This window comes from Triplophysa dalaica, chromosome 7 (assembly GCF_015846415.1).
Source record: "Triplophysa dalaica isolate WHDGS20190420 chromosome 7, ASM1584641v1, whole genome shotgun sequence".
Taxonomy (NCBI): Eukaryota; Metazoa; Chordata; class Actinopteri; order Cypriniformes; family Nemacheilidae; genus Triplophysa; species Triplophysa dalaica.
The window spans coordinates 7401731-7429398 of NC_079548.1; the positions used below are offsets into that span (position 1 = coordinate 7401731).

The 27668-nt window shown below is 38.2% G+C and overlaps 3 protein-coding genes across 6 annotated transcripts in view; all 3 read right to left on the bottom strand.

Annotated features, from left to right (window-relative positions):
* Positions 1 to 27668, bottom strand: part of hoxb3a (homeobox B3a) — a 49277-nt gene that overhangs the window by 12562 nt on the left and 9047 nt on the right. Inside the window, exons 1-2 of one of the 4 annotated variants that reach the window (XM_056752948.1) lie at positions 18051 to 18530; positions 9854 to 10062 (exon numbers count right to left, since the gene is read on the bottom strand). The gene's annotated coding sequence lies outside the window, so the exon portion shown is untranslated. Of the gene's footprint in view, positions 1 to 1108; positions 3666 to 5113; positions 5408 to 9853; positions 10063 to 18050; positions 18531 to 27668 lie in introns of those variants that run through there. The other 3 variants (XM_056752945.1, XM_056752946.1, XM_056752947.1) reach the window with 3 other exon arrangements.
* Positions 11408 to 15004, bottom strand: hoxb4a (homeobox B4a). The gene is made up of 2 exons (XM_056752954.1): positions 14006 to 15004; positions 11408 to 13043 (listed from the first exon to the last, which is right to left on the bottom strand). The coding sequence occupies exons 1-2, from the start codon at positions 14427 to 14429 to the stop codon at positions 12727 to 12729; spliced, it is 741 nt and encodes a 246-aa protein (XP_056608932.1). The 5' UTR covers positions 14430 to 15004; the 3' UTR covers positions 11408 to 12726.
* Positions 25202 to 27636, bottom strand: hoxb5a (homeobox B5a). Its single transcript, XM_056752953.1, has 2 exons — positions 26944 to 27636; positions 25202 to 26302 (listed from the first exon to the last, which is right to left on the bottom strand). Exons 1-2 carry the CDS (start codon positions 27521 to 27523, stop codon positions 26055 to 26057), a joined length of 828 nt encoding a protein of 275 aa, XP_056608931.1. The 5' UTR covers positions 27524 to 27636; the 3' UTR covers positions 25202 to 26054.

Sequence of the window (27668 nt, forward strand, 5' to 3'; positions counted from 1 at the left end):
TTTCTATATATGTATTTATTATTCTACATTTCATTATTTCACGATCCCAAGTTATCTAATGACAGATGTCAATGGTTACCATATAATTGACATAAAACTAATACGTTGGAAAACGATTCGAAATTTTTACATTTTTGTAGTCTCTCAACATAAAACGATCTGTATTTTTGACTACAGCAATATTTTGTCATGTATTCTCTATATTAAATCCCATCGACTCGAGATGTTGTACCTGATGTGTGGACTAAGGCAACACAGTCTATTGTGTTTTTTTATATATATATAAAGAGTTAAGATTTAAAGAAGAGACATTAAATTTCTATGCAGCCGTCCACCATCAGAATACATTTGAATTATAAGCCTGCTCCTATTAGATATCTCGGGCCTACCATTGTACATAATACTAATAAAATAAGTAAATAAATAATGAAATAAATGTAATATGTTGTCATTGAAACTAAAATGTGATTCATGTGGTAACATTTTATTCAGATATAATTTTAATACAATTTAGTCAACTGACACCTTACACAAAAGGTACTTTTAAGGGTCATGTATAAAAAAAACTTTCCAAGGTGACGATTCATGTTTACACCATCGCTACAGGGGCACTGGTTGTTTCACACGGAACTAAATAAAAAAACAACAACCGTTATTTGTAATGTGGTGTACTTTTTGGATACCTGTGGTGCAAATGGCGAAAAGAAAAAGCATGGAAAGGTCGAAATTAAGAGCTGTTGGAAAAGCATTTCCCTCGTCAGGTCATAAATCTCCTGTCTCACAATCCTTTTCACCTTTCTTTCAAGATTCATTATTAGGCCTCCCACACTTGTCTCGGAAAGGTTTTGCGATATTTGGCTAACTAGTATGGATACGTTTCACAACAAAATGTGGTTAGATACTCAGCATGAAATATATCTTGCGAATTTCCAACATTTAGCCAATTTAAAGAAAAGTGTCTCCAATTGTTAGGACGCGAAAAGTTTTGGAACTCGGGCACACCCAGAGATGACTCTAGGTCACACAACGGATAATTAATGACTTGTCTGCAGAAGAACACAAGGAAGAGTCCAGGCATGCGGCATCAGTTGAAGCTTGCAAACCTTACCTGACATCCAGCATTCCTCCCCGTCTCTCCGCCGAAGATGAGACCTTGTTTTTGGAATTAACCAAAACCACGGAACAGATAGACGGCCGTGAAAGGATTTTTTACAGATGTGTATAAATGTATATTATGATTCGATACGAGAGAACACCGTCTTATATCTTCCTTTTCGATTTCAGAGTCTACCTAGAGTCTACCTAGAACAATGACCAGTTTGTGGATCAAGCGCGTACGGAAGTGCAAATGCGGGCACAGTCCACATGCGGCGTCCAAAACGGTTCTCCGGAGAACGTTTTTCTTCAGCCGAACTTTGGGCTCGGAGTCGTGGCGTGGTAAGAAGCAGCAGTCACCAGCAGGCGAAAGATTCTCCCACTACTCTCAAGCTGCCTTTCCGCCTTTCGCTGCTTGCGCGGAGCAGGGTGGATTGACACGGTGAACTAGTGAACCAGTGGACTGACAGGACACACTGGGTGGAGAAGCCAACAGAGTTCGTTTGTCCAATGGGGAACTGCACGGTTACGGGGCCAACACACGGGCCATATGGTTATTGCAACCTGAAGGTTTCTGCAAGGGCGACCACGGTCAACCTCAACCCGATAATTGTTCTTTTTCCTGTCCACATCCAACACGTTTTTTGTGTTCTTTTTTTTTGTTGTGAATAATGCCAAATTCCAGTATATAGAAATTGTGTTATGTTTGCGAGTTCAAAAAGTAACCTAGCTCAGTATTTCCCGGGGTTGGTTTGGCTACACTATGTAGCGCTTTTGTTTTGCTATAGCTTTGCACTAAGCCTGTTGCCTGCATAACTAGCCTGAAACACTGCACTTGGCTTTGGTTCTTAAATGCTTTTGTGTGCTGGGTTGTACACTGCCCACGCAGAAAGCAACACGCGCGCCCTTGAACGTTCAATTATAACTATTAAAAAGTGTGATGATCTTATCCATGCTATTCTTAAACACTGTATAAAAAGGCAGACGTTGGCTTGGACATTTCCGGCTGAATTCTCTTATCGCGGTTCCCCATGCTCCTCAAATGGATGAAAATCCGCCGCGTCGCCTCTGGATAGCGTTTCACCGGTCATTTTTCATGTGCTTTCAATCGTTGGTCAGCGCAGACCGTTATGAATTAGCGAGAGGTTTGATATTGATTTATTTGCAAACGTGTAATTATTCCTGCATTACGAGACAGGGGAAACACCCCACCTTAACTCACATGAAATAAATCGTATGTACATTTGCGGTTACTGTCCTAATAAAATGACGAACCCAATTGAAAAAACATAAAACTTCAATTTGGGACCGAAACAATATTTTATCTCGTTAACGCACTGAAACGATGTAGAATAACAACGCGTTCATATACATATTAAATTATGTACTGGTGTTATTTGTAACATGGCTTTGTTATATAAATACATTTAGGGTACGTCGATTAAGGAGCATTGGTACTTTCATATTTTAATCCATGCATTTCCACAGAATATGTGTGATTTGTGCGAGTTTGGTTAAATTATTTTATTTAAATTAAGATTTAACTTGCGCTCGTGCTTTCTCCTACCAGTTCAGTACAGGTTGACCTCAATGAATGGAAATCACAGAAGGTTTGAATATTTAAAAAAAGCTTTGCTCATACATTACTCCATTTTAGTGTATTTGCGAACAATATGGCCGTGATCTAACCTAAGTGCTATGGGTGCTATGTTTGAACTATTGGATTATTGTCTGACAAAAAAAAATGCTATAAAGCATAAACTCCCCGTCATATACATAGCGATATCCCATGAATTCAATTATAAAACGCAAAATGAACAGATATGCCCATACGTTATTTTTTAATCAATTCCATGACTCCTAATGTTTCTCTATTATTTTTTTACTTTAGGACACTTGTTTGTTTTATTTTTACTCTGAATATATTTTTTTTCTCTGTGATTTTTATGCTAAAGGAACCTTGCTTGTATTAATTATAACTTGAATGTCGAGCAAGTCTGAAGGAAATTATTGGTGTAACAGGATGATAAACAGAAATATGTATTTGATTTCACAAAAATAAATAATCTCTATCAATAATGGCTTTGTATTAGTCCAACCTATCTAGCTACCGATAAATACAACCAAAATATTTTCCTCCCTTTTCTGGAAAGTTATGGGGGCTCTTAATGTCTATCCAAACTGACTGGCATTTGAATCATTTATTCAACCTCGACTGTCACTGAACACATGAAATCAGATATGAGATCCGCGGCTGGCAAGTCCCTGCACGAAAAATGTCCCATTTCTTCGCCCCCTGCGCATCCTCCAAAATGAGCTCGGATATTGTTTTTGACACAGCGCCCAGCAACAAGGAGCGCTGCAGGAATTATACATTTTGAAAGTGTTCGCGCATGCGGGTGTGCCCATTAATATTTGATAGGAGCCAAAGAGTTATTCAAATTTTCCTACACAAAGGTTTACACTACTAGATGGAGAAACAATTGCAATTGTGCGGCATTGGGTGCTTGAACTACATCTTTTGTTATTGTTATTATTATTATTATTATTAATATTAGGCTATTATTATATTGCAATGCCAGGTGTAATGTTTTTTAGGGTTATCCCGTAAAATGTGATATGTTTTTTTCATATTTGTGTAAAAAATGTAATAAAGATTTATTTTTAAAGTAGAAGAAAATAACTTGTTTGTGGTTTTCTTCAGCGGCGCATGTGCACTGGACAATTATTATCATCTCTAAGAAACAACATTAACACGTCATAAGCAAGATTTACTACAGGTAAAGCCGCTCACTTGACAAGCCTCCCCCTCGTGCGCGAGCGGGTGGGGGGAATCCAGTTCAAATAGCATACAGCCAATGAGGCAGGTTCTTCTACTATTATTTTACACACTTTTTGCAATTACTTTGATAAAAAAGCCATTAAATGAAGAAAAAAGCCCTATGTACCCTACCGAACTGGAAAGGATTTTCTTAACCATGAACTTATATTGTCCATTTTTTTACACATTAAAAAAAACATTAGAATAAAGAAATATTTGTGTCTGAACGGTTACTGCATGACCATTGTTTTGCTTAAGGACAATCAAATTTGCAATGTTAACAATAAGAATAAATCATGAAGCTGCGCTTTTCTGCACAGTAAGTTCTCCAATTAGGCTTTTTACACCATGAAGAAAAACAGCTGCAGTCCAGGTATGAGACCCCTAGCTATGATTTTCCTGGCGGGCGCGGACACTTTTATGAGATTTACAAGGCTACGAGGCGTTCCCGTTTTGCCAAATTTAAACAAATCTCCCCTAATTGGTAATTGCATATTCAGTACCTCAAGACCTGCAGCTAGTTAGCCTTCATACAAGTCGCTGAACCATTGTTGTAAATCGTTCAAGATAATCAACTTGGGGGGCTTAAGGATGAGTGCAGAGGGCAAAAGCAAGGGGTTCACCGGTCGTTTAAAATAAAAAAGCCGGCAAGTTAAACGTTAATCCATTGAGTTTGTTCCTCATTCCCGCGTACCGTCGCTCGCCCATCATTTTCAAAGAGAAATGATTTATCGCACAGACGGCCATAAACAACACAACTCCCTCACAAATACACAAAGGCAGCCCCGTTGCCGCTGACACACATATCACTATAAATCAAGCGAAGTAGCTAGCTGAAAAGACGGTAGAGAGAGTGAGGGAGAGAGGGACATGCAAAGGAAGGGAGAAAGATGGGTTATGATGAACGGAGAGGAAAGAAGAGTAACACGCTGCTTTTCAAAATATATATATGCATTCATATGAATGGAGTATGGTGTAGAGCAATGACATGGCGCATCACTCCTCTTGGCAGCAGAATTCAAACGATGGAATGGGCTTGTGAGACATACATACATGATGACAAGGGATGGCGAGGATGAGTATTTCTGGACGATATTTACCACAACACCACAAAACAGCAAATAAATGCAAGGACTCGGGCAAGCCAGGAACGGTGGCGGCAATCAAAGTGGCGTTCCCCGTTTCCTCTATACTCACAAGCTTCACACGGTGAGATGCTCCCTCGTCCAAATTTGTTTTATTGCAGCCTCCGCGAGGGTCTCTGCCTGCGCTTTTTTCCCTCCGCTATAGGACTTGTTTTAAAAGGACAGTTGAATTTCACGTCAGACACTAGGAGACCATGTCTGCGATATTCCTGACGAATACATATCTATTCTGCAACCACTGCATTAATTATTTAATGAATCACGTGACCAGGAGGGGGATGGGGGCACCACGGCTTGCACGCTCCTGGGATTACTATGACCCAACACTCCACAGCAACACACGTGCACTTCTCTCTTTTATATATGTGCAATGCTAGTCCACATAACAGAAAACGATTGTATATGTTTTTGAAACTTTTACGGTACGAGCTTATGGTCTGTATGTGGTAAAAAGTAAACTGTGTGATTCATAGAATAATCATAATGTGGTAGAAATTGTTTTATGTCTTCATAACATTGGGTATTTCTATTATGTGATTGCTGTGGTTATTAATTGTTATTTCAGACCGCCATATTAAGACTTTTTCTTAAATACTTTAAAGTTTTATATTAATAATAAATACTGTCTACATTTTTATTTCATAGTTTTTTCACTCTTTGTCAATTTTTGGTCTCGCATGTTTCAGTTCAAAGTCATGCGATTTCATTGTAGCAATATTTTGAATATGCATTTGAATAATGATAAATAAGAGAGACTCTTTATCCCCTCTCTCTCTGTGAAGAAATTCCTGCGATAACAAGCACTCTGATGAATGACTGCTGGCATTACAACTGATATCATATAACCAATTTTCATCACTGATTTTTTGCGAGCGTATTAGAACTACAACCACGCGGTTTGGTCATGATTGTATATAAATTAAGTCCGTTTATACATTTTCGATACAGAGAGCTTCTTCGCAAATTATTAAAAGTATTAATTTATTATCCCCAAAAAAATATATATATAAATAGGCTATATTTAATATATATATGTGGGCTGCGCATACTGTCAGTGTTGTTCTTTTTTTCGCTGAGGCTGTTAGTAGTCTGTGCAAATTAAAATCAGGTAAAATGCAATATAGAAAGGGAAAAATCTCATGTGGAGACCCTGCCGCGAGCCCTAACCAACAATGGTAAAGATACCCTTCTGCACAGCGCTGAAGCAAAACGGAAACAATAGACCTGGGGCCGAGTCAAAAGAAAAGGAGAAATACAGAGACTTTGAAGGTCAAACAATAGCCTCACTTGCTGTGTGCTTAGAAGAAGTCTAGGAAAGAGTCTGCACCACCTTTTCTCTAGCAGTCAAAATAGCTCGAAGGAACGAATAAAATGCAGATTTAAAGTGTAGTTAACATCTCTGTATGAGGAATTTAAGTCTTTAATTCGATGATATATTTTTCAAAGAAGGCAAACGCAATAAAGATGGGCTGTTGTCCATAGATTAGGTTGCACTTTTGCATTTTCTTGTAGCCTAAGTGATTGATTACATGTATTTTTATTTTGCATGCAATAAAACTGTTGGTATACATTTAAGCAATATTTCACAAATGGAAAATAAACACTGCTGCCTATGTCAAGATTTAAAACATTTATGTGGCGCTGTGGTCCTTTCCTTGTTGGACTGAAAGGAAATTGTGAGATTCCAGACTAGATAACAGCTGCAAATGTGCAATGTTTTTTTAATACAAAGGTGAAATATGTATCATGGTTTATAAAAAAGTTATATTAAAAGTACATGCCATTTCATTATAATTACGACAAATTTGGACTAGTAATACAACTCAAATAACAAAAATGACATAATAAATAAAATGTAAACAAATAATTCATACAATTTATAAAGGTTATATAGTCATACGTACATTTTGTGAGATACATTTTTTACGTTTCAATTAGTGGCCAAGTTAAAAAATCAATTAAAAAATGCAAACCTTTTATAAAATCTTTTATAAATACATTTTCTTTATAAAATTACATTTAAAAAAAAAGCAGAATTTCGTGGTACATTTATTATCATTTTAATTGTGTATCATGAAAACAATGCGAAAACAGAAGCACCGAGTAACAAAGAAAATATTTTTATTATAATTATTATTATTATTACTATTGGTAGTAATAGTGTGTATTTTCTAAACAGTCAATGAATATAACAGATCTTTAAAGGCGCTTAAGTAAACAGCACGGTTTGGCTAAAGGCTAGGTTTATACAGAGCGGCTGAGATTGATTTACGGCGCTCAGTATACACTCTTTTATTGGGGACTGTAAATCTGTCAAATGCTGAAGAGCGCTCAGTGGCTTTAAAAAAGTATATTCTTTAATAGGAAGATACCACAGCTGATTTTGCGGTGAACATGTTCAGTTTCTATGTCAGATTCGTTTTAAAAAAAAGGACTAAGCCAAATATGACTTTAAAATATTTATTTTAAACGCATTGTATTGTATTGCATTGTATTGTATTGTTTCAGTAAAAGTCATTGTTGTTAGGTATGTATAATATGTGATCGCTGCACACTGCGTCCGCGATCTGTTAGTTCCATATTAAAATAAGAAGTCACGTTATCAGATGCCAAGAATACGAAATAAAGAAGCAGAATATTCCTCATAAGTGAGCTCACTCATTATTCTTCACTATCTCAGGATATAAACGAATCTGTATCTCTGCAACCATTCAGTTAGTTATATATTAATATCGAATGAAGAAGGCCCCGATATACGGACGGTAAAGGAAATAAATGCACACGTTGATCTGCATTTTTAAAACAAGAAAATAAATATATCTGCCAAATAGTTTTAGTGCGCCGTGTGTATAGAACTCAGCAATATTACAGTAATATTGATGTAATCGTAGATTAGTTATGGAGTAGAAAATGAAGGGGTGGCGTTTTGCTGACAATGTTAACAACTGTAGCATACTTGTAATCGTACTTTGCCTTGATACACACACACACACACACACACACACACACACACACACACACACACACACCTACACACACACAAGGGCTCTCAGCCCAGGCCCACAAAGCTGGCGCGCGCGGACCATATATCTCGGTGACTGTGCTGTGCTGACCTGCGCTCCGTGGCTTTTCACAATAATAATTCAGCAATACGTGAGGGCTATTTGTTTCGCAATTAGCGGCGTGAGCTAAAACAGGCACCACACCATCACATCTGCGATACAAGGCCAAGCGGCTGCGCTTTCCAACAAATCTTGAAGGGTTTAGAGGAGGGAGAGGAGACTAGAACAAGGAGAGAGAGAGAGAGAGAGAAAAGGAGGGGGCTTATGTGATACAATGAGAGGCGATGTCACACAAAATAGCCGTCATATTTCTGGAGCGGAAGGCACTCTTGGCCTCCCTAGCAGTGCTAAAGCTACTGGGATACGTATTAAGGAAATCGTAATGTAATCTCGTGTGTATTCTGCACGTTTTAACACGTGCGATGACTTCTCGGTCTTTCCCAAGTGCTTCAAACCAATAGAAGGGAGAGATGTTTTGGAATGGGTCTTTGCAAGGCCAGGAGTGCTGTTGTTTTAAGGGCCCCGATGGTTTACTAGACTGTCTGAGGAAAAAGATAGCATGGTGCCCTCGGGTTACAGTGCCCCGGCCGCGCTGTTATGACAAACTCGCCCTAGGGCTTTGTTGACCATGTAACGCCTAGCGCTGTCCTGTCCGCGGCGGGTCAAGGGTTTCAGAAGGGTCAGTCTGAACCTTCGCAACAGACCTAATCGGTCAGAAAAACGTGGCCTCCAGTTGAACCCATTCCTGCTATTCTGCCTGCCTTCTCCTAGAATCGATTTTTTTCTGTCATCCCTCAACTTCCCTCAGTATTGGCTGCTATACTGTTATCGTTTTTTTTCTTTTGCTACGCTTCATGCCACACAGGTCCGCAGAGAGAGGCCAAAACCGTAAACCAGAACCACTGGCCTTTTCTCCAACACGCACAAGAGATTGATTTACAGGGGTTAAATGGCGGTGAGCCTATATCAGAGCATTCGTGCTCATCTAAGCACACAACACGAAATTGAAACAATTTGCCACAAGTCGTTTGTTTTAGGCAAATAGTTGATCGCGAGACATTCTCTTCTGTACTTTCCACGTCTGACCAACAGAGCATCAAATAATTTATTCTCGAGACCGGGCGTTTTGCACCTGTGCATCGCTAAAGCACTTGGATAGAATAAAACTTTTTAAGTGAGCAGCACACACACACGATGATTTGTAAACAAAACAAAATAATTTTAACAGCAATAAATACGCCAAAATGTTACGAAACGGGTGTCATATTTGCATTTTCCTAAAAGTGTGTCGTATTTGCAGCGGAGCTGTTTTAGACATAACAGATATCGCTTACATGCGTGTATGGCTCGTGCAACTCATGCATATTCACAATGTTGATGCAAGACGCACACATGCGCGTTCTGTCGCCTACAAACTGACAACAGACCCTGATACACATCTAGCACTATTTCTTGCCGTTTACCATGCCATTTCAACCCCAACATTTACATTATTAACTTAGAGTTGATACTCCGGTAGCATGTTACTACTCAAACTATGCGCACGTCAAGAATCACAAACACACAACAGCCGGCATCCAAAAGCCAGCCTTCTGTCAAAGCAGCCATAAAACCCATCCTGTGGCACACCACAACAAATGTACCTCTGCTACCCAACTGCGAGAACAAGGCCATAAACCAATAAAACTCGAAGCAATAAAAGTGCTCCAAATGAAACAAAAGTACTGTACCTTAAACGCTGCCATCACTCGCCCAGCTAACATTCTCACTTGCGTTAACATTTCAAGAGGATTCTCCGTCATGGGACATCCCTCACCAAAAAAAAGTTTTCTTGTGGCATGACTTGGTGAATAGAAGATGGTAGAAGAAGGAGGGGGAACGTCTTCAAGGGCCCTTCAAGATCTCTCTCCCCTGCTAGCAGAAGGTCCGAGCAGTTGTGCTGCCGAATGACAATAGGAGAAAGACTTGTTTAAAGAGAAGCGGTGATTAATGATTTTTCTGTATAATTCTCACATTTTTCTTAAGGTCCATGTCTGCAAATAATGGCGGTGAACTTTTGAGGCCCTCAAAAGAAATCTGTTCACTCCTATTCAAACCACCGTTGCACAGAACTCTTTTTTCTGAGACATAAGTCAAGCAATAATAGAATTCCAAGGTGCCTACAGATGCCACACGCAAATAATGTTTTAGAGTGCCTTTCAAGGGGAGATAAATGCTCTGAATGTCACATTTATTTCTAAGATTAAGGTTCGAAACAAAAACACAAAGGACACCAAACGGTTATGGTTAAAAGTAAAAGTTTATTTAGCCTTGTTAAATTTACGCAAATGCTAGTTTCTTACATAATGTTGTCTCCAAATAAACTGCGGCTGACTTTATGCATTTTTCTGTTTTAATTCGAGTTCTAACTTGATATAATTTCAATGACTCGCAGTTTTGCCTTTGGAACTGTTTGACATTACATCCAGAGAGCATTTCATAAATGAAGGGAGCGAACAGACAAATGACTCGAGCAGGCTGTGTGGTGAAAAGGCCCCTCTGATATCAACTAGCAAGTAATAGAAAATCTTCTTGGTGCCACGGAATGTAGCAGACCAATTTAAGGCCATACTTTTGTGTAAAGTTCAACGCCAGCAAACGGAATGTTATTTTCTTCGGCTCTATATTTTCAATACCTGCTCTGAGAAAAGAAAATGAAAATTAATACAAGGGCTGCGCCTTCCAAAAGAAGCCATTTGTCTTCTTGATTATCTATTTGGTTGTCAGGGTTTGAGCTATGGCACCGACCCGCTCCTTTGTAATATAAAAAACACACAGCTTGCGCTGGCAAACACTCGCGAAACTGTTGTGCAAGAATTACACTCATTAAAGCATTAAAAGCCCACGGGCCGAGAAACTATTTAACTTCTGCTTTTTTTCTAACAAGGATCCATATTGAGGCGCATCCACGGCGTCGGTGAACAACGGGTTTGTGCACCGTTAAATTAAGGAGAGGTGAGACAGAAAGCAAGGGTTTTGTGATTTAGAATAAGATTACAAGGCGTAATGTACCAGGATTACTCGCAATGCAGCGATATAAATCACCAGACAGATATGCAGTGATTTTCAGGACAGGCGAGTGTTAGAAGCCTAACGAAAATACGCGATGCCAAGTAAAATTAAATTTCGTTTTTTATAAAATGGACGATGGTATCAAATAATATAGAATGTGCATTTTAAGACATATTTGACTCAAGAATCCACAAAAAGACATGACACACGAGAAATCTTATACTTTTCTGCCATTTATTAAATTTCTAGAGCTATTTACATGTAACAAATGTAAACAGTGAAGGGTTTAAGCAGAAAGAAGATACGTACAAACATTTAAGAGGGGCAAATTTACAATTCATCAGTAAGAAAACTGATATTTGGAATGTAAAAAAATAATATTACTCAACATAGCACATAAGAGACAAGGAGAAAACAGAAAAAGACGAACAGAAAAAGAAAGCGAATTATGGTATGTGTGCATATCTATAGACAATAAAACAAAGGAAGACGATATTGACACCATAAAAATAAACAAAAATATATTGTATGCACTCATGCAATATACGCACTTTTTCTCTATACAACCCTGGCCACTCTTAAATTACATTTCAACTTACAAACAAATGCTGTTTACTTATTGCAGATATTTGCTATAAAGTCAAACGAATTTAAAATTATTACTTCATAAAACTAGACAAAAATACAACTGAGGTAATTCAAATAGTACTTAGCAGTGCTCTCAATAATATGCTTTGCGTTGTACCGATTTTGGTTATGCATTTCAAGCCATCCAGCTTTATTCAGCTTTTATATTATATTTAATTTGAATAACAGCTAACCATTTCATTTACTGCACTAAAAATGAAATGAGCTAAATAGGCAGACATTTGAAACGTTGCGAGTGAAACGAGTCCCTGTATTTTTAATGAGCGACAAATGGACCACACACACAATAACTCTTACAGTCCCATAAGGTTTGCATTCGAAATGCAAACAGTAAACGCAGGATAATGTAATGGGTACAAAATACAAAACTTCATATCAGTTTAAAAAACATTGGGCTAGTTATGTTGAATCCAAGGGAATAAAGGGAATTAGAAAATGCTTCTTGACAAAACAGAGCGACTCATTTATTAAGCACAACGCTAGATGTCTAGGTAATGGGCAGGCCTACGGTTCATCCTTTGTACCACAGAGTAAACATGACAAATGGGGCCGAGTTTGGCGTGATTAAAGATGAACCGCGGATCCATCTTCACCAAAACTATCTGCCGCCTTCTGTTTTAATAAAAGGGTCGAGTGAGCAGGAGAGGCGTAAGGGGTAAAAATGGGAACCAGACTGGGAGGGCAGCCCATCTACAGTAGCATTTGAGTTCGAGTCTGCACCCAGTTTAGTATTTAAAAGATGAACATTTTCTTTCACCTTTTCCCCATAACTTCTTCTCAATTCATCCCTGCAATTAAAGAGAGTTCATTGGGGAGAGTATGGAGACATAACGCGGCGACATCCACGGTCTGCTCCAGAAACTGAGATTTTAAAACTGTGCGTGTTTTGGGTCACAGAGCAAGGCTATAGACTTGGTGGGGGTCCGCTAGATCGGTTCTGACTGCTGCCCAGTGTCGGGCCGCCGCTTACATTCGTGCTGGCAGAGTTGCTGCGTATTTTCGTGTTAGGAAGCTTATGGTCCTTCTTCCACTTCATACGCCGGTTCTGAAACCAAATCTTAATCTGCCGTTCGGATAGGCATAGTGTATGGGCAATCTCCACCCTCCGTCTGCGGGTCAGATAGCGATTATAATGGAACTCTTTCTCCAGCTCCAGGACTTGCTGTCGCGTGTAGGCTGTGCGTGAGCGCTTGGGTTCACCCCCTGAATAGTTCGGGTTTACTGTTGGGATACAGAGAGCGACACGTTACAATAAGTCTAACACACGCACACACTCAAAGACACACACACACACACAGATAAGTCACGCTAGTCCATTAACACACACACGCAGAGACACATTCTTTGAGATACCAATATAATTAAAAAATCATGAAGCAAGCTAGACTAAACAATATTCAAAGATTAAATTACGCAAACATATGAAATGCTAACAAATAGAAAGTATAATGGTAATAATTATTTTTTGAAAAAAATCTTGTAATGTTTTTTAGCTGTTAGCTTGGAAAATAAATAATGACACCGTATGACAAAACACCAGAGATATTTCCCTTTCACATTAGAAATTAGAATAACATCACATTTAACAATAGCAGGGTGAGGGAACAGAATTAACTCTACTCGGGCGGTTTATGTTATGTGACTTTCAAACGCCGCGTTGACCCTTTTTCACCGCTCTCCGTGGCAGTTCTTTAAGAACATGCTCCACTTTGCAGAATAATTGTGTGGGTTCATAAAAGAGTCTGACTGTTTGGATTACCATTAATGTTGTATTATCGTTCTCATAAATATATACATTTTAGCTGCCATAAAACATTGTCGCTAACAATAGTGCAGTGGCAGGATTAAAGTACACATTAATCCATCCAACCACTTAAAATCAAATTACCAAAACATAAAATTTAACTCATGGATTACACGAGGACTCATAAACCCTTCGCAGAAAGAAATTAGTAAGAGAAAGTTGCATAGACGCCGAAAGAGCTTTAAGAAGGAGTGCAATAAAAATTTATGGGGGATGTAATTATATTGCCCTGCAAACAGACGACCATAAATCTCTACCAAGGGCAACTTCATAAGGAGAGCAATAGATTTAACGTAACCGCCGGACATTAGGATTTTTAAAGTAGGTGAGCTGTCTGCGCACAGATACGCGATAGTATTAGAAGTTTAGCGGAACTTACCGATGTTTACGTGGACTTTTTTCATCCAGGGGTATACCACGGGATCTTTTCTTGAGATGTCCGAGGTAGTGTTTTGGCTAGTGGGAGTTTGACCACAGGCAGGCGGAGGGCTTGGAGTCACCGAGTCGCAGTGGTGGCTTGGTTCTGGGAGAGGGGTCGAGAGTGCGGCTGTGGGTAGTACGTGACCTCGCGGTGAGATCGCTCCGGCCGGCTGTCCCGGACCCAAGCACGACGAATAGGGTGGGTCGGCGCAGACCGACCGCTGGTGGTAGATCGACTCATGCTGAAACGAGGGGTCTTGCCTCTGGGCGCTGTAATAGTCCGGAGAGTGACTGGGTAGGTAGTCGCTCTGGGAGTATTCCTCGCAGGGTGGAAATTTTGGGTCCACATAGTTGGAGTTGATCAAATAGGAACTCATGGCCATTAATTTCTTTGAATTGCACACAAAATATACTAAAATTTATATGTATCCCTTTAGTCGTTTTCCTGTTTCGTAGAACCCTCCTACTTTCTGTCAAGTGAACAAAGTTAAGAGTCCATGTGACATCGTTAGCCAATGAGAGTCCAAGCGGTCTTCGCGATTCCCGGATAAGGAAATGGGATTAGCCAGTTTGGACCACGCTCATCAAATCACAATTCGGAATAGTCCAATATTCCATACTTTCTCATACATTGGTATGCGCTTGAGACGGTGAGAGAATCAAAACAATAACAAACGAAAGCAGACGTGCAGAAAAAACATGCTGGAATCTACCAAATGTAAGCAAGCATTTGGAAAGTCACGCCCCCAGTTCTCCTCAGTTTATCAGCACATCGAGAACATGACTGCCCTTGCTCAACAAACTGTTCATATTTGGTTAACTGAAATACTCCTATTTTTTGGCTGGTGCTCATGAAAAGCGGTACCAGGGGAAAGTGATGCAAGGAGCTCGTCTCAGCCAAGCTTTTAAACGCATTCGCTAATAACGGTGAGAGAACGGTCGTTGCGTGAGCAGCGTGTCAGAGATTAATCTGGGTTTATTTAGGATCGATAGAAAATTCATCAACTAATTCAGGTTACAAAGCCCCCTAAATCACAAAGGAGAACCTCTGCATTTAAACGAAGTCTGCAGTCATTCCCCTCCAAACAGAGCGTTTATCGTGCACGCCAAATCTACACACCTTGAATAGTAATTCATAAGCACAATTGTCTCTTAACAGCAACAAATATTGCAGGTTTTTACTGAAGGTAGCATTTTTACCTTTAGCATTCAGATGATTTAGAGTAGAGAGTTTATATGTGTACAAATTCTGCATTTCGTTTTAAATTCGTTAGATGATCACCTGTGTCATTACCGTCTCCATTCAATCTACGCCACAATATGCAGAAAAAATGATTAGCAGTTCAAAGAAAAACTTTAAAATACCGTTCTTTCGGGGATATTGCATTACCAAAACTTCGTAATATCCCTGATCATTAGCAACCAAAAGGAACAACAAACTGCCATTTTCTTCGCCCGTTGAAGTTGAAATGTAGCCTATATATCAACTACATACTCCCCTAGATACGAATTTGTGACTGTGCGTCTGTTTACACAAATCCGGATCTACAGGGTATATATAGATGACAGGTATCCTCTTGACAGGTATTGAGAGAGGTTGCTCACCTTGACAGCGTCTTCTCAGTGTCAAGTTGTTGCACCTGGAACAGTCTGCCTCCAAGGATATCAGCAATCCGTCTCGACACTTAATGGATTCTTCCTGCCTTTATAAACTTTGCTAATGATTTGTTGTAAACAACGAAAATTTCCTTGTACGTTTCTTCCCTGGATAGCAAGGACACACAGCCCAAAGAGCCCAATGTTCAATGTTTTCGTGAAACATAAAGAACACAGCATACTAATACTGACAAACACAGCTTGCCTCTTCAATGTGCAATGTATCAATTTAATCCAAATAATGTAAAGATAGAAAAGTAAAATAGAGAAAAGCAATGAAAACATGCAATTGGCTTGACCGAAATTTAAAGTGAATTTTAAAACAAGTCCGTATAGCAGAATCCTTACACATCCAGGCTAGAAAGTAAATGTGAGCGAGACAGATCTCCAGAAAGGTCAAAGAAAGCCGAAGCAACCCCTCAAATAAAACATGCGGGTTTTATGGCAGGTCAGCTCTGTTTGCTGCCCGCAAACACCAGTCAAACGGCGAATGAATCGCGAGGTGAGAGGGTATAAAACAATAAAATATGCATATAGGATAATACCAATAGTTCTTTTAACCCCACGACACAAAGCAAGCATTTTATGACCCTTTAAACAAGGTTTCTTCACACCAAACACCCCGTCCATCATTTTACAAAACGTTCTGATATAAAGATCACCTCATTCGTTCCACTGAGTTCCTCTTTGTTTTAGGAAGGCACCGAAAAGGTTTTTTTTAGATGTGCAGAAAAGGTAAGGTTTTTAATGAAATACATAATAGTGCGTTGGTGGGAAAGAATTAAATTAAAGACTGGATTAACGGATTAATATTTCGATGCAACAGCCAATATACTTGATGTAAAAAATACTCTAGCTGATTTGGATTATTTCAACATATCCAATATGTTATTTGTTTAACATAAAATTAGGAAAAAACGTACAATTTTTAAATCAAAATGTCTAACACATACATTTTATAATTATTTGCTTTTAAATACCACAATACGAAAAGGAGAAAATAAACATAGAATAAATAACCAGCAATTATTAATAGATCCAATCATGTTGCTATTGTATTTATTGAGTTTGCTATCACATAACATTGCCAAAAATAAAAAAGGAGCATGCGTCATCACACAATAAATAGTAATATTATATTGCCGCCATTATTTACCGGCACAGAAAATATGCTAAAACTCGGAGGCATTTCAAAAATGTTAAATTTACATGGAAATGATTTTCTTTGTAAAAAGATTTAAGAACATAAAAATGTGTGCTTTGTTTTATTATTGTAATTATCATACTTTTTAAATTAAACCCTGCATCTGTCAAGTATAGACTAAACACGTTTTACATAGAAAATAACAAAATTACAACTTATTTTCGTTTAAATTAATATAACCACTTAACTAATACTCATCGACCTTAAATACACTGTGGCTAGATTTTGTCAATTAGTCGTAAATAGAGACAAAGAGACATGTAACCCCAAAGTCTTTGTCTAGTCTCAAATCACTCGTTGTTTTGCGTCTTCTACATAAATGGCCCACTGCCGATGTCTCCTTGGTTAAAAATAAATGTTAAAATATTTTTGTTCAAAAGCAACTCATTGCAAAGTGTTATAGAATCGAAATATTCCTAAACAAAGGAAAATATTCCATTCACTAATAAATGTGTAGACGTTTATCAAAGAAATGTGTAGCACCCCTAGCGTTAGGCAGTCAAAGCTCTAGCCATTTTTAAATGGGCCTTTTTACCATTTTCAGATGTTTTTCGCTTTGGCTGGCTCTTTTTCTTTCATTTCATTTTAATTGCTTACAAGTATTCATCGTGCCAAGCTCCTGCCATTTAAAAATAACGCCCATCTTAAAATATATCGGCCAATATTTATATTTAACTCTAGTGAACTAAACTTTCACTACACACAAAATATAGGTCTCATTTTATTTTTAAGCAACGCAAAGCCGTTGTATCAGCAAGGGAGAAAGTTCAGCCTTGGTGTCCACTCTAACCCTTTCACCCCCTGAAGTCCCCGACCTCGCCTTCACCCCCGTGAGCCATCTCCTTGTAAAAGCCATAGGGACCTCGAGCCATCTGCCTCATAATGGGGTTAATGTGTACACCGACAAGCATTCAAAGCCGCAGTTTAGAGACTATAGCCAAGGTAAATATTCACCATATAAAACCCACAGACGTAACAGTGGAACTCCGTGGGGCTCGAATTCAAAGTCATAACTCCGTTATGAAAGGAGGGGGGACCCGTTTACTCTCTTCACAGTGTAAGCAAGCACGTGGTCCGCCCAGGCAAAGCACCTGCCGAAAAGAGCGCGACAATATGTAAATGAAGCGCTCAGTTCTTTACTTACTTTTTTCGACTCTGAGCGTAGCATCTCGCCTCTCGGTGTTCTCCCACACATATCTCCTTCTCTCTCGCCGTACGCGGTGTTTGTACCGGGTTGTCGCCACTCCAAAGCCTTTCTTTCCGTTTCAACCGTTCTGCGACCGTCTGAACCCCCCTCCCTTTTCCCTTTTTCAAAGCCACAGGTTTAGCCCGTGACCTCGCCGTGATACCTTTGTGTGCTAAACTCCCTCTCATTTCCGTGGGTCCCTCGAGTTTCTCTTCAAAAGCGTCCAGCGATAACAGACAAGCGGACATTAAAACAATCCAAGGCAATCTTCAAGAAACAAAGGAGCTCAATCGAAAAGAGGAAAGAGGAAAACCAATACGATACTACGCCAATAAACGATAAAACTGCAATTCAGTTTTTGCGATAGCAGGAGCCATCGGGCAGTGTTTTCCGTTTCTTGATGTTAACAAAAAGGGGTTTTCCCCCACACAACGCTGCCTTCTCTGTTCTTAAACATCGTAAAATAAAATGCACGTTAGCTTCACGCCGCTGCGAGCTCTACAATACCGTTGGGCGCTATAAGGCATTTTGTTGTGGACTCTCAAGTTTTCTTATTAATCTCGCACTTTGGCAGTCTTTGTTAAACAGCTAGGCGTGTCACGAGTCCCAGTACATTTTAATATTTGTTAGACGCGCTGACCTCCGGTTCACCCCTTCTCTGGGTCTCTCCCACTCGCAAGTTCTATAGTAATGTATGCAGTTTGCTCCCTCATATTGAATTGTGCCCAGGTCATTACTTTGAAGAAAAATGGTTGGAGAAAGGGGGTCATTCAGATGCCTTTCGAAACACACAAATCAGTTCAACCATAGAGCAATTCTTTATTTCACTAGTTGTATTCAGAACACTAAAGGTTCAACGTGTTTCTAACAATCCAGTCAAGTAAAAACGACTTCTTTTAGACATTTTAACTAGCTAAACATACAGCAACATATCTGTACAATTTATCAGGCCGTTTCATATGTTTTTATTTGTAACTAAATATTATAAATCGCAATGTGGTACAAATCCACTTTGCTCCTTGGCTAAAAAAAGGAATCGAAAATGTAAACCTAATCCACATTATTTGAACAAAATAAACGAAAATTAAAATAAATGATTTAAACGAAATTACACAGTAGAATATTTCCAAAGTGAACCAATAATTACTAACTTGCCCACTTTACCAAAATAAAACGTAATTGACATTAATATGTTTTTAAATTGTGACCTCAATAAATAATAATAAAATAGATAAAAATAAGACAAAATGCGCCATGTGAAACGCCTTCGAGTCCCCCCAAAAAATTATAATTCAGAGCACAACACTGCCCAGCAACGGCATATGTTAGAATGGAATGGAAATTAATTCAGTGAACTCTATCTGAACTCTAAAGGGGACGAGTTTTCTAATATAATTATTCACCACTTACGCATGTTGTTTTTCAGAATACTGAATCATTAAGCATTACATCATTCGAACGCACTACCATTAGAACAAATGTTTATACCAAGAAATTATTAAAATATTCAAAACCAAATTTTTAATTATCTAGATTCTCTGCTCTTTAATCAACCGCTAACATATTCCAAACATGCCTTTAAAATCAATATTACAATTTTCATACAGACACAACATAAATCTAAAAATCTATTCTTCAGGGTCTTTTAAATATTAAATTAGAACTGATATGACTTTGGTTCTCTTTTCCATGTAAAATGTTTTTATAATAATAATACTACCACTGAATGTACTGTTTTTGTATTAGTAATTTTAAATTGCAGTGTTGGACTAATGTGGTCGCACTACTGTTTCTCTGAGAACAGGAAATGGGAGTCTTATGCAAATCTTTTGTTGATTCTGGTTGTGGGTAGGAACAACAACTTGTCTACATTTTAAACACGTAAACAAAATACCACGGGTGGTCTTCCGTTTCTAACGCAGCCAATGTGATCAACAAAAACAACCAAAATATTTAGGGGCTATATCATATAAAAAAAATGAAATTAATTTATAAAAGTTTTGAAAATTTTCAGCCAAATTTTCTCCCTTTCTTGAGACGTGAACAACCGTGCGTTTCTTTTTTTGCTAATAAAAAGTAACTTAAATAGCTACACAACAACAGCAAAAATGTATGCTAAGTAAACATAATTCTTACTAATATATGAGTAATAATAATAATAATAATAAGCATGGTAATGATGAAAAATATATTAAATACAGTTTTGATGTGTGAGTATAATTCTCACCTCACATTATTAATACACACACAAATTAAACATATATTTTACATTTTGTTTGTCTAAAACACAACACACTGGAAATGCATGAACATGTTTCAGAGGACCTAAACGCAATATTGTAAACGACATTTAGCAAAAACGCATCGTTATCTATGGTTTAGTTTGAGATTAGTGAACACACTGCAAGACATTGGGCCTTTTTCAGATTTAAAAAACTTAAAAATAATACGTATTTTTTCTGCTCTATTCATTGACGCTTTGTTACAAGGTTGCTCTCTGCAGCTTTGCTCTTCCTATCATTCTATCATCTTTTCAAAAGAGACATACTGAACCTGCTCACTCCCCCGTGGGTGCTCCCTCTCGTGTTTCTCCCCCTCCTTTCTTCTACCAGGTTGCCATTGACATCTAGCGATTGGTCAAGCGCAGCGAGTCGACAGCCAGCGGCCATGTCACGCACTATGTAAACTTTTGACCCTTCAACTTTATGACCTCGCCAGATCTCGCGTCACTCTAACGAGACTAAAGTTTACCTTTACTCACTCCAGTTAATGAAATTTTGTACCATTTTTTGTACCTAACTGTTTATGCTTCCTAAATTACAACTATAGCGTTAAATTAATCTGACAGTAAATTACTTAAATTACTACGGACAAAATTCTACTCGCAATAAATTACATACAGACTACGAAATAATGAATTTATATTAAATTGGTGTGATTTAGACAATATCGTATGGTAAGAAAATATTGGAAGTTTTATTTCTCGGCACTTCTAATTAGCAGAAGCAGAACCCGGCTTCTTCAGTTATCATGATCTTGGTCTAAAGCGGGCTCTGCTGGCGACGGAAGAGAGTTACATCTGACTGAACTCATGCAGAGAATTTGTACATTTTACTTTTAGGCAAACGTTTTCAATTCATGACCTACAAATTAGAAGACGAATTAAATCAATAATCAATCAAAAATATAATATAAAATACAATGTGTCTCACAAAGGTTTCCGATTTAACATAGTGATTTCATCAAGTGTTACAAGTAGTTGGTATGCCGACTTTAAATTTCATAAAAATATAATAAAAAGATAATTGATTTCAATTTCAATATGTATCAAAATATGGATTTGAGCTCAGATAAAGATTATTATTTGTGCAATAATCTACTGTAGCTAGAGTAATTGCATCAAATAAAATTGCTCATAAGTATCTACTTCTATCTTGTTGAAGTTTAAGTATGTTCCATATTTATAAATACAGTATTTATGATTTATATACATTAGTAGGCCTATAGCAATAGTGGTAACTTAAATCCTTTCTCTTTTTTTCCACATGAAATAACATTTTATTCAACCTTTACGGTAAATAACAAAAATTGATGTCAAATCTTATTATAAAACTTATAATAAAACTTATTATCTAAAACGTATTATCTTATCAGGGTTTCAAATATGTTACCAAACATTCGTAATACGAATAATCATATATAATCTGCATCCCTGTTCGGATATATTTTGCCTGACTTTTGCCATATTTTTATGATATATACAAAATAAATAGTTATTCATATTACGTCAATTATCAGGACTCGTGTCATTTGCACAATTCGTCCCCTTTTCTTTATGCCATTTACTCCCCTCTCTTTTCTATGTATAAAATGTCGAAATGCAAACATTCTTGAACTTTTCGTTAGTTGTCTTAATTTTCCAAACACTGGATAAAAATTCTGCAAAATATTCTCTATGAAGATTTGTGCACAATCAGCTAATTTTGCTTGAAGCACTCGCGGTATTGTTTCGCGCTTGCGCCTTAGCAGTAGTGCCAGTCTGTTGACCCCTGGATGATCCCGTCCCTATGCATTATGGATGAGATATGCTAGCAGATTGCGCCTATCAATATGCAAAAATCATTAGCTTTAAAATTGCTATTTAAACGTTTGAAATGCTGTGTCTACTTGGAAGAGTCTCCAGATATATCGCAAAAAAAATTTTATATTAGATTTTTTTTTAATTTAAATACAACACAAAATACTTTTTTCTCAACCCAAGTATTGATCATGTAACCTACGAATAAAATTAGATATCAGTAGCAATAGCAAATGGTCGTACATTTTTGGTCGTATTTTGGGCCAACCATTAAATCCACATTCAGAGACTGTAGCCCAGTCTTTGATCCTCTTGTGTCAAAACGTATCGCACACACCCTGCAAATATTTCCCTGACGTACAAACACACCTAGAATTAATGCCCAGTCGCCTTAGTGACTCATAACACATATAAACACACAAGAGATACGACAATTCCTCTCGTTGCATTATTCTACACCAGTATTGTATGCTCCAGTTATGTACTGTACGATATCGTTTGACCTCTATTGTGGTTTAATAAAGGGTTGTCCTTGTAAGTGAGCTTTTAAAGGAATGCGTGCGTTTTCATTTGTAGGCTGGAGCCCTCCCCACTCGTATCATTAAAAAGGAAGTCGATGAAAAATGAAACGGTAGCCCTCGACTTATGCTCGCGACCAGAGTTTCGCCTTCCTGTTTACGGCCCGAGACTTCCTAACTCTGTTGTGCGGACATACCCAAACACACATATACACACAAAACTCCTATTAACTCTCCCCTGCACTCTTTCTCTCAGCTTTTCTCTCCCTTTCTCACACAAAGAAATGCCAAACGGAGGGATATAAAACCTGTAACACTCATTGAGGGGAGGCTATGTAACACCAAAATTCGATATTTTAGTCTAAACACAAGTAAACTATTACATTTAAATAGCAAAAGCGGTATTCATTTAATATATCATTCTCGTGTTATCTTTTATTCTACTTTTAACGTAATATATTTAGATTGACAGTAATCGTCCACTAAATTAAAGGTAAAACATGCAATATAGAGAGTTAAATATGGGTTCTTGTCCTCGGAGATATTTTAAACATTATAGTGATATATTGTTGCCTTCCTGGTTAGTATATTGTTAAAGTCTTTTATAATTATTTCATAGGTTAAGGGGTATCTAATCGCTATGACAATAAATGGTGGTATTATTATTTTACAATACAAATTTCAAAGGAGGCCATATGCCTATAACCAATAGTATAACATAATGATATGTAGTCTGCATGTTTAACAAAGTACAGCAAATGTGTGTTCCTGCGCTTCCTCTCTGGAAAATACAGGGGCGGGGAAGGAACAAAGCTTTGCTTGTAGAACCTTAGGGAGGCATATTGTTGTGTGTGTGTGTGTGTGTGTGTGTGTGTGTGTGTGTGTGTGTGTCTGAGAGAGAGAGAGAGAGAGAGAGAGAGAGTGAGTGAGAGATTATCTTCACATAATTTTTCAAGATTTATAAAAAACAGCACAAACAAAGGTTATAGAAAAATAATAACCACATATTTCACAAAACGAACATTACATATGTTAAAATGTTATTTAAGGTTAAAAAAATAAACATTTCATACGACATATCAATGTATTCCACCTCACACTAGATATCCAAATGTGAATGTCGTTGTAAACACATGCAATAAAAAAAATGAAAATGAAAGGAAAGGAAAAATGAAATGGCTAAAATTAGCATCAATATTTTTGTTAAATCGAAAGTTTCAACCGAAAACAAAGTTATACGTAATAAAATATTTTTTCTGTTTCACTTTTTACATTTTTTATGAACACACTTTTTCTAATAGTTCGCAAGAAAACAATGTTACATTTATATTTTTGCAGGTAATGTGCTAGACACCTTGTAATAACGCATGAGAAATTCACAGAACTTGATCAAACAGGACCTCTCTTCAACGTCAGAGAAACAAAATGATTGACACTTCTGCTTCAGACAAACCCCTCCTTTCCTTTCCACATCTTTCCAGATCAAATCACCGACCAATGCATGCTTAAATTGAACTTACTTTGAGTGCACACGGTCCAGTATCCATTTTTTCCGCCTCCAAATGGGTAGAACTGGAGAGATATTGCACCGACTAGACACGGCCACTGCAGTGGCCTACTGGTATGCTAGTCCTCTCACAACTGACCCTTTAGAATCCCCTCGAAGCAGTTAAACCGTCACTTGCATTCTAGAATGTGAAATATATAGTACATTGTCAACTCCCCAAAACCATAAAACTAACTTTATGGACCCCACGTGACTTTTGAGAGCCAGTAAGGGGTATCTGTCTGTGGCCTGGGCGATTTTTACGATCTAACTTCAAGATAAAACGCTCATCCGTTTGACATGTAAATGTCATAGCTACTTTTTGTATAGTTTGGGCAAAGGAAAATATAGCAAAAAGCAAGTGTCCGTCGGCACACTGCGGAGACCTCCACTCGGCTTTCAAAACTGGCCTTAGATGTAGAGAAGAGTTTGCCACGCATGGTAAGTTTAAAGGTTCAGTGCTTGTTTATCGATAGGAAAATAGGGATTTACAGTGTATAGCGTGTGCATTAATTGTAGAAGAAATTGATAGAAAATTGGCAATTATTTTGAGGATTCCACGGACTAAATAGTAGATATGAACTCCTAAACTAGTTTTGTGTTCCATAGACTCGTAAAGATAACATTTTGATCAATATTTTTGGCGTATAGCCTGTGTTCTATAGACTCGTAAACATAACATTTTGTTCAATATTGTTGGTGTATAGCCTATACTTCCGCCTTATTTTAAGGTGGCATATATGGTTTTGCTATTTGACAGATCACGGTTCAGCATTGTGGCATAGCGAGCGAACAGTAGGACAGTTCAACATTTTGGGTTTCAGAGTTTTTGTGTAATCGATAACTGTCAGCCATTGACAAGAATAACATGTCTCGATTCAGCATCAATTGAAAAAAAAAACGAAAAAAAAACGTCAAACCAAGCCAGTACGGAAAGATGCCGAAATAAATGTATATATCAGATTTGGATATGATGAACTTTATTTTTTTACTCCAAGTTAAACTACAAACAAATACAAAAAGCTGTTTGGCAAATGCTAACAGGCAGTTCGACATGATAGCTTTTTTTCTGTTTTCCACACCTTTGCCGATCAATCTGCCTACTACAAATAGCCAACTGATCACAATAAAAATGTTCAATATGTACATACTTTTGGAACATAAACATGATCCAGTAATATACAATTACATATTTGGAATACAACTATACACACGTATGAACGGGTACAAGAATCTAGTGAAGACTATTTACATATTTCCCTTTTTTCTCATAAAATAACAGAAGAGTTTCAACACATGACAAGTCGAATGGGATTAATAAGACAATAAAACATAGGACCATGTAACATACAGAGGTTTCTGCTAAATTTACTGCAGTTACCACAAAACTAAGGCTTCACTTCATACTAGGGCAGATGCGTTCCTAAGCTGTAAACTCAAAAGGTATACACGTGTATAGGTAGTGTAAATAAGTTATAACATTTAAGAGCTTACATGCTAACTCTCAAGAAAGCATTAACATAGCACTTGACACATAAACAATATTCATAACAAGGACAACAGGCGGTATATTGATAGCTTCTTACCCCTTCCGTTTTTATTTACTTGTCAAAATTAGAATCGCCATATTAAAATAACAACATATGAACACTAACTTTCGTTTCATTATAGCAGTACCACAGTAGAATTTTAAAATGCCTAAAACATCCATAACATGCCGAAAGGTGCCGCGATACAGTACTCTGTAAATAACGTTTTGAAACATATTTTTCATCCTCTTGATTTTCTTTTGCACACCACAACGTTAACTTGGGAGACAACTATGGCTGGAAAGCGCTACCTGCGGTAGCCAAACTCATGCTCTTCAGTTTATTGTCCTTTTTCCATTTCATCCGCCGGTTTTGGAACCAAATCTTAATTTGGCGCTCTGAGAGGCATAGAGCATGGGCTATCTCTATCCTCCTCCTCCGGGTGAGATATCTATTGAAATGGAACTCTTTTTCCAGCTCTAGCGTCTGATATCGGGTATATGCAGTTCGGGCCCTTTTGCCATCTGGTCCAGTCATATCTGAATTTTGTGGACAAAACGCAAAGGGAAGTAAAGATTAGCGAGAATGGATCTGCATAGCGTTTAAACAGTATTGTCTTATATACACATGGACATTCTCATTTTGATAGACATTGTTGACTTACGATTCAAAACAAAATGCGCACAGAGAAATCACCAAATGGTACAGTGCAAAACGTCTCGCTCGACACCGTAGCTTTATGGCGTCTGCTTTGTTTTTGTGTAATGTTACTTTTTTAAACCACAACGTGACGCATCTAATATAGCATCGAGCATCCTTGATTATCTTGCATATTGTATTTTACTCATCGCAGCCTGTTTATCAATCCCACTATTACCTTCCACCCCATGTTTTTCTCTTCATTTTATTACTGGCTCTTCAACACTAAACTAATCGCATTCCCACACACCATAAAGCTCAACTTTTCAAAGAAACAACAACTTCTAAGCCCCGCTGCCCTCTCTTCCACCCCATTCTCTCCTCTACAGTTTGCGAGGCTCCAGACTTGATAGATTTATGGCACTTTCACGGAATTCTAAAATAAAGGCTGTTACTGACGCACACTTGTATTAAATCTCTCAAATACACACAATACTCACTTTCTAACAAACAAAGAGGCATAAACATAATACGTGTATACCATGGCTAATATGTAGTTTCCTCATCCAAGGGAATATTTGGGGAGCCTGGCCATCGGACGTCGCCGAAGTAGTGGAGGTTGCCGTAGTCTCTAGCTTCTGCTGTGTCCGGGGTGCTGAGTTGTTCGCTCTGTGAGACGCTTCCTCGGTCTCAGAAGAGGCGCTGGCCTCGTCGATTTCTGTGAAATGTGTGTTTTTGGTAAGATTATTACCCGCAGTTGTGGTGCTTTGGTCGGAATGGGGCGAAGAGCTTTTTGGTCCCAGGATTTCGCTGTTGGAACAAGGCAGCGGCTCCGGAGACGCGAGCGAGCAGCTTGATGGCTGACGGAATCGCGTCTCCGGAGCTGGAGACTGGAAGACCCGGGAGTTGTCCCCAACCGCCCCAAAGTGGCCAGTGCTGGTTGAACGATTGACGCTTAGGTCCATCCCATTGTAGTTGTAGCCGTAAGAGCCCGAATGCATGGTGCCGGAGTCCCTGTACGAGGCGTTCATAGCGCTGCTGCTAGTTCCATAATTTAGTAACTGATAGTCAGGGCCATTTGGGTAGCGCCCTGAGAACGAGTTTACAAAGTAAGAGCTCATTTAGGTTGTTTTAGAGGGCTTGATTTGTAGATCTTGGTCGTTATAACGCTGTGCTTGACGATTTATGATGTATTAATGAATTATAGCAATGCACTGTACTTCGTTTTTGCTATGTATGCGGCCAAATATGGGGGTGGGGGTGCGT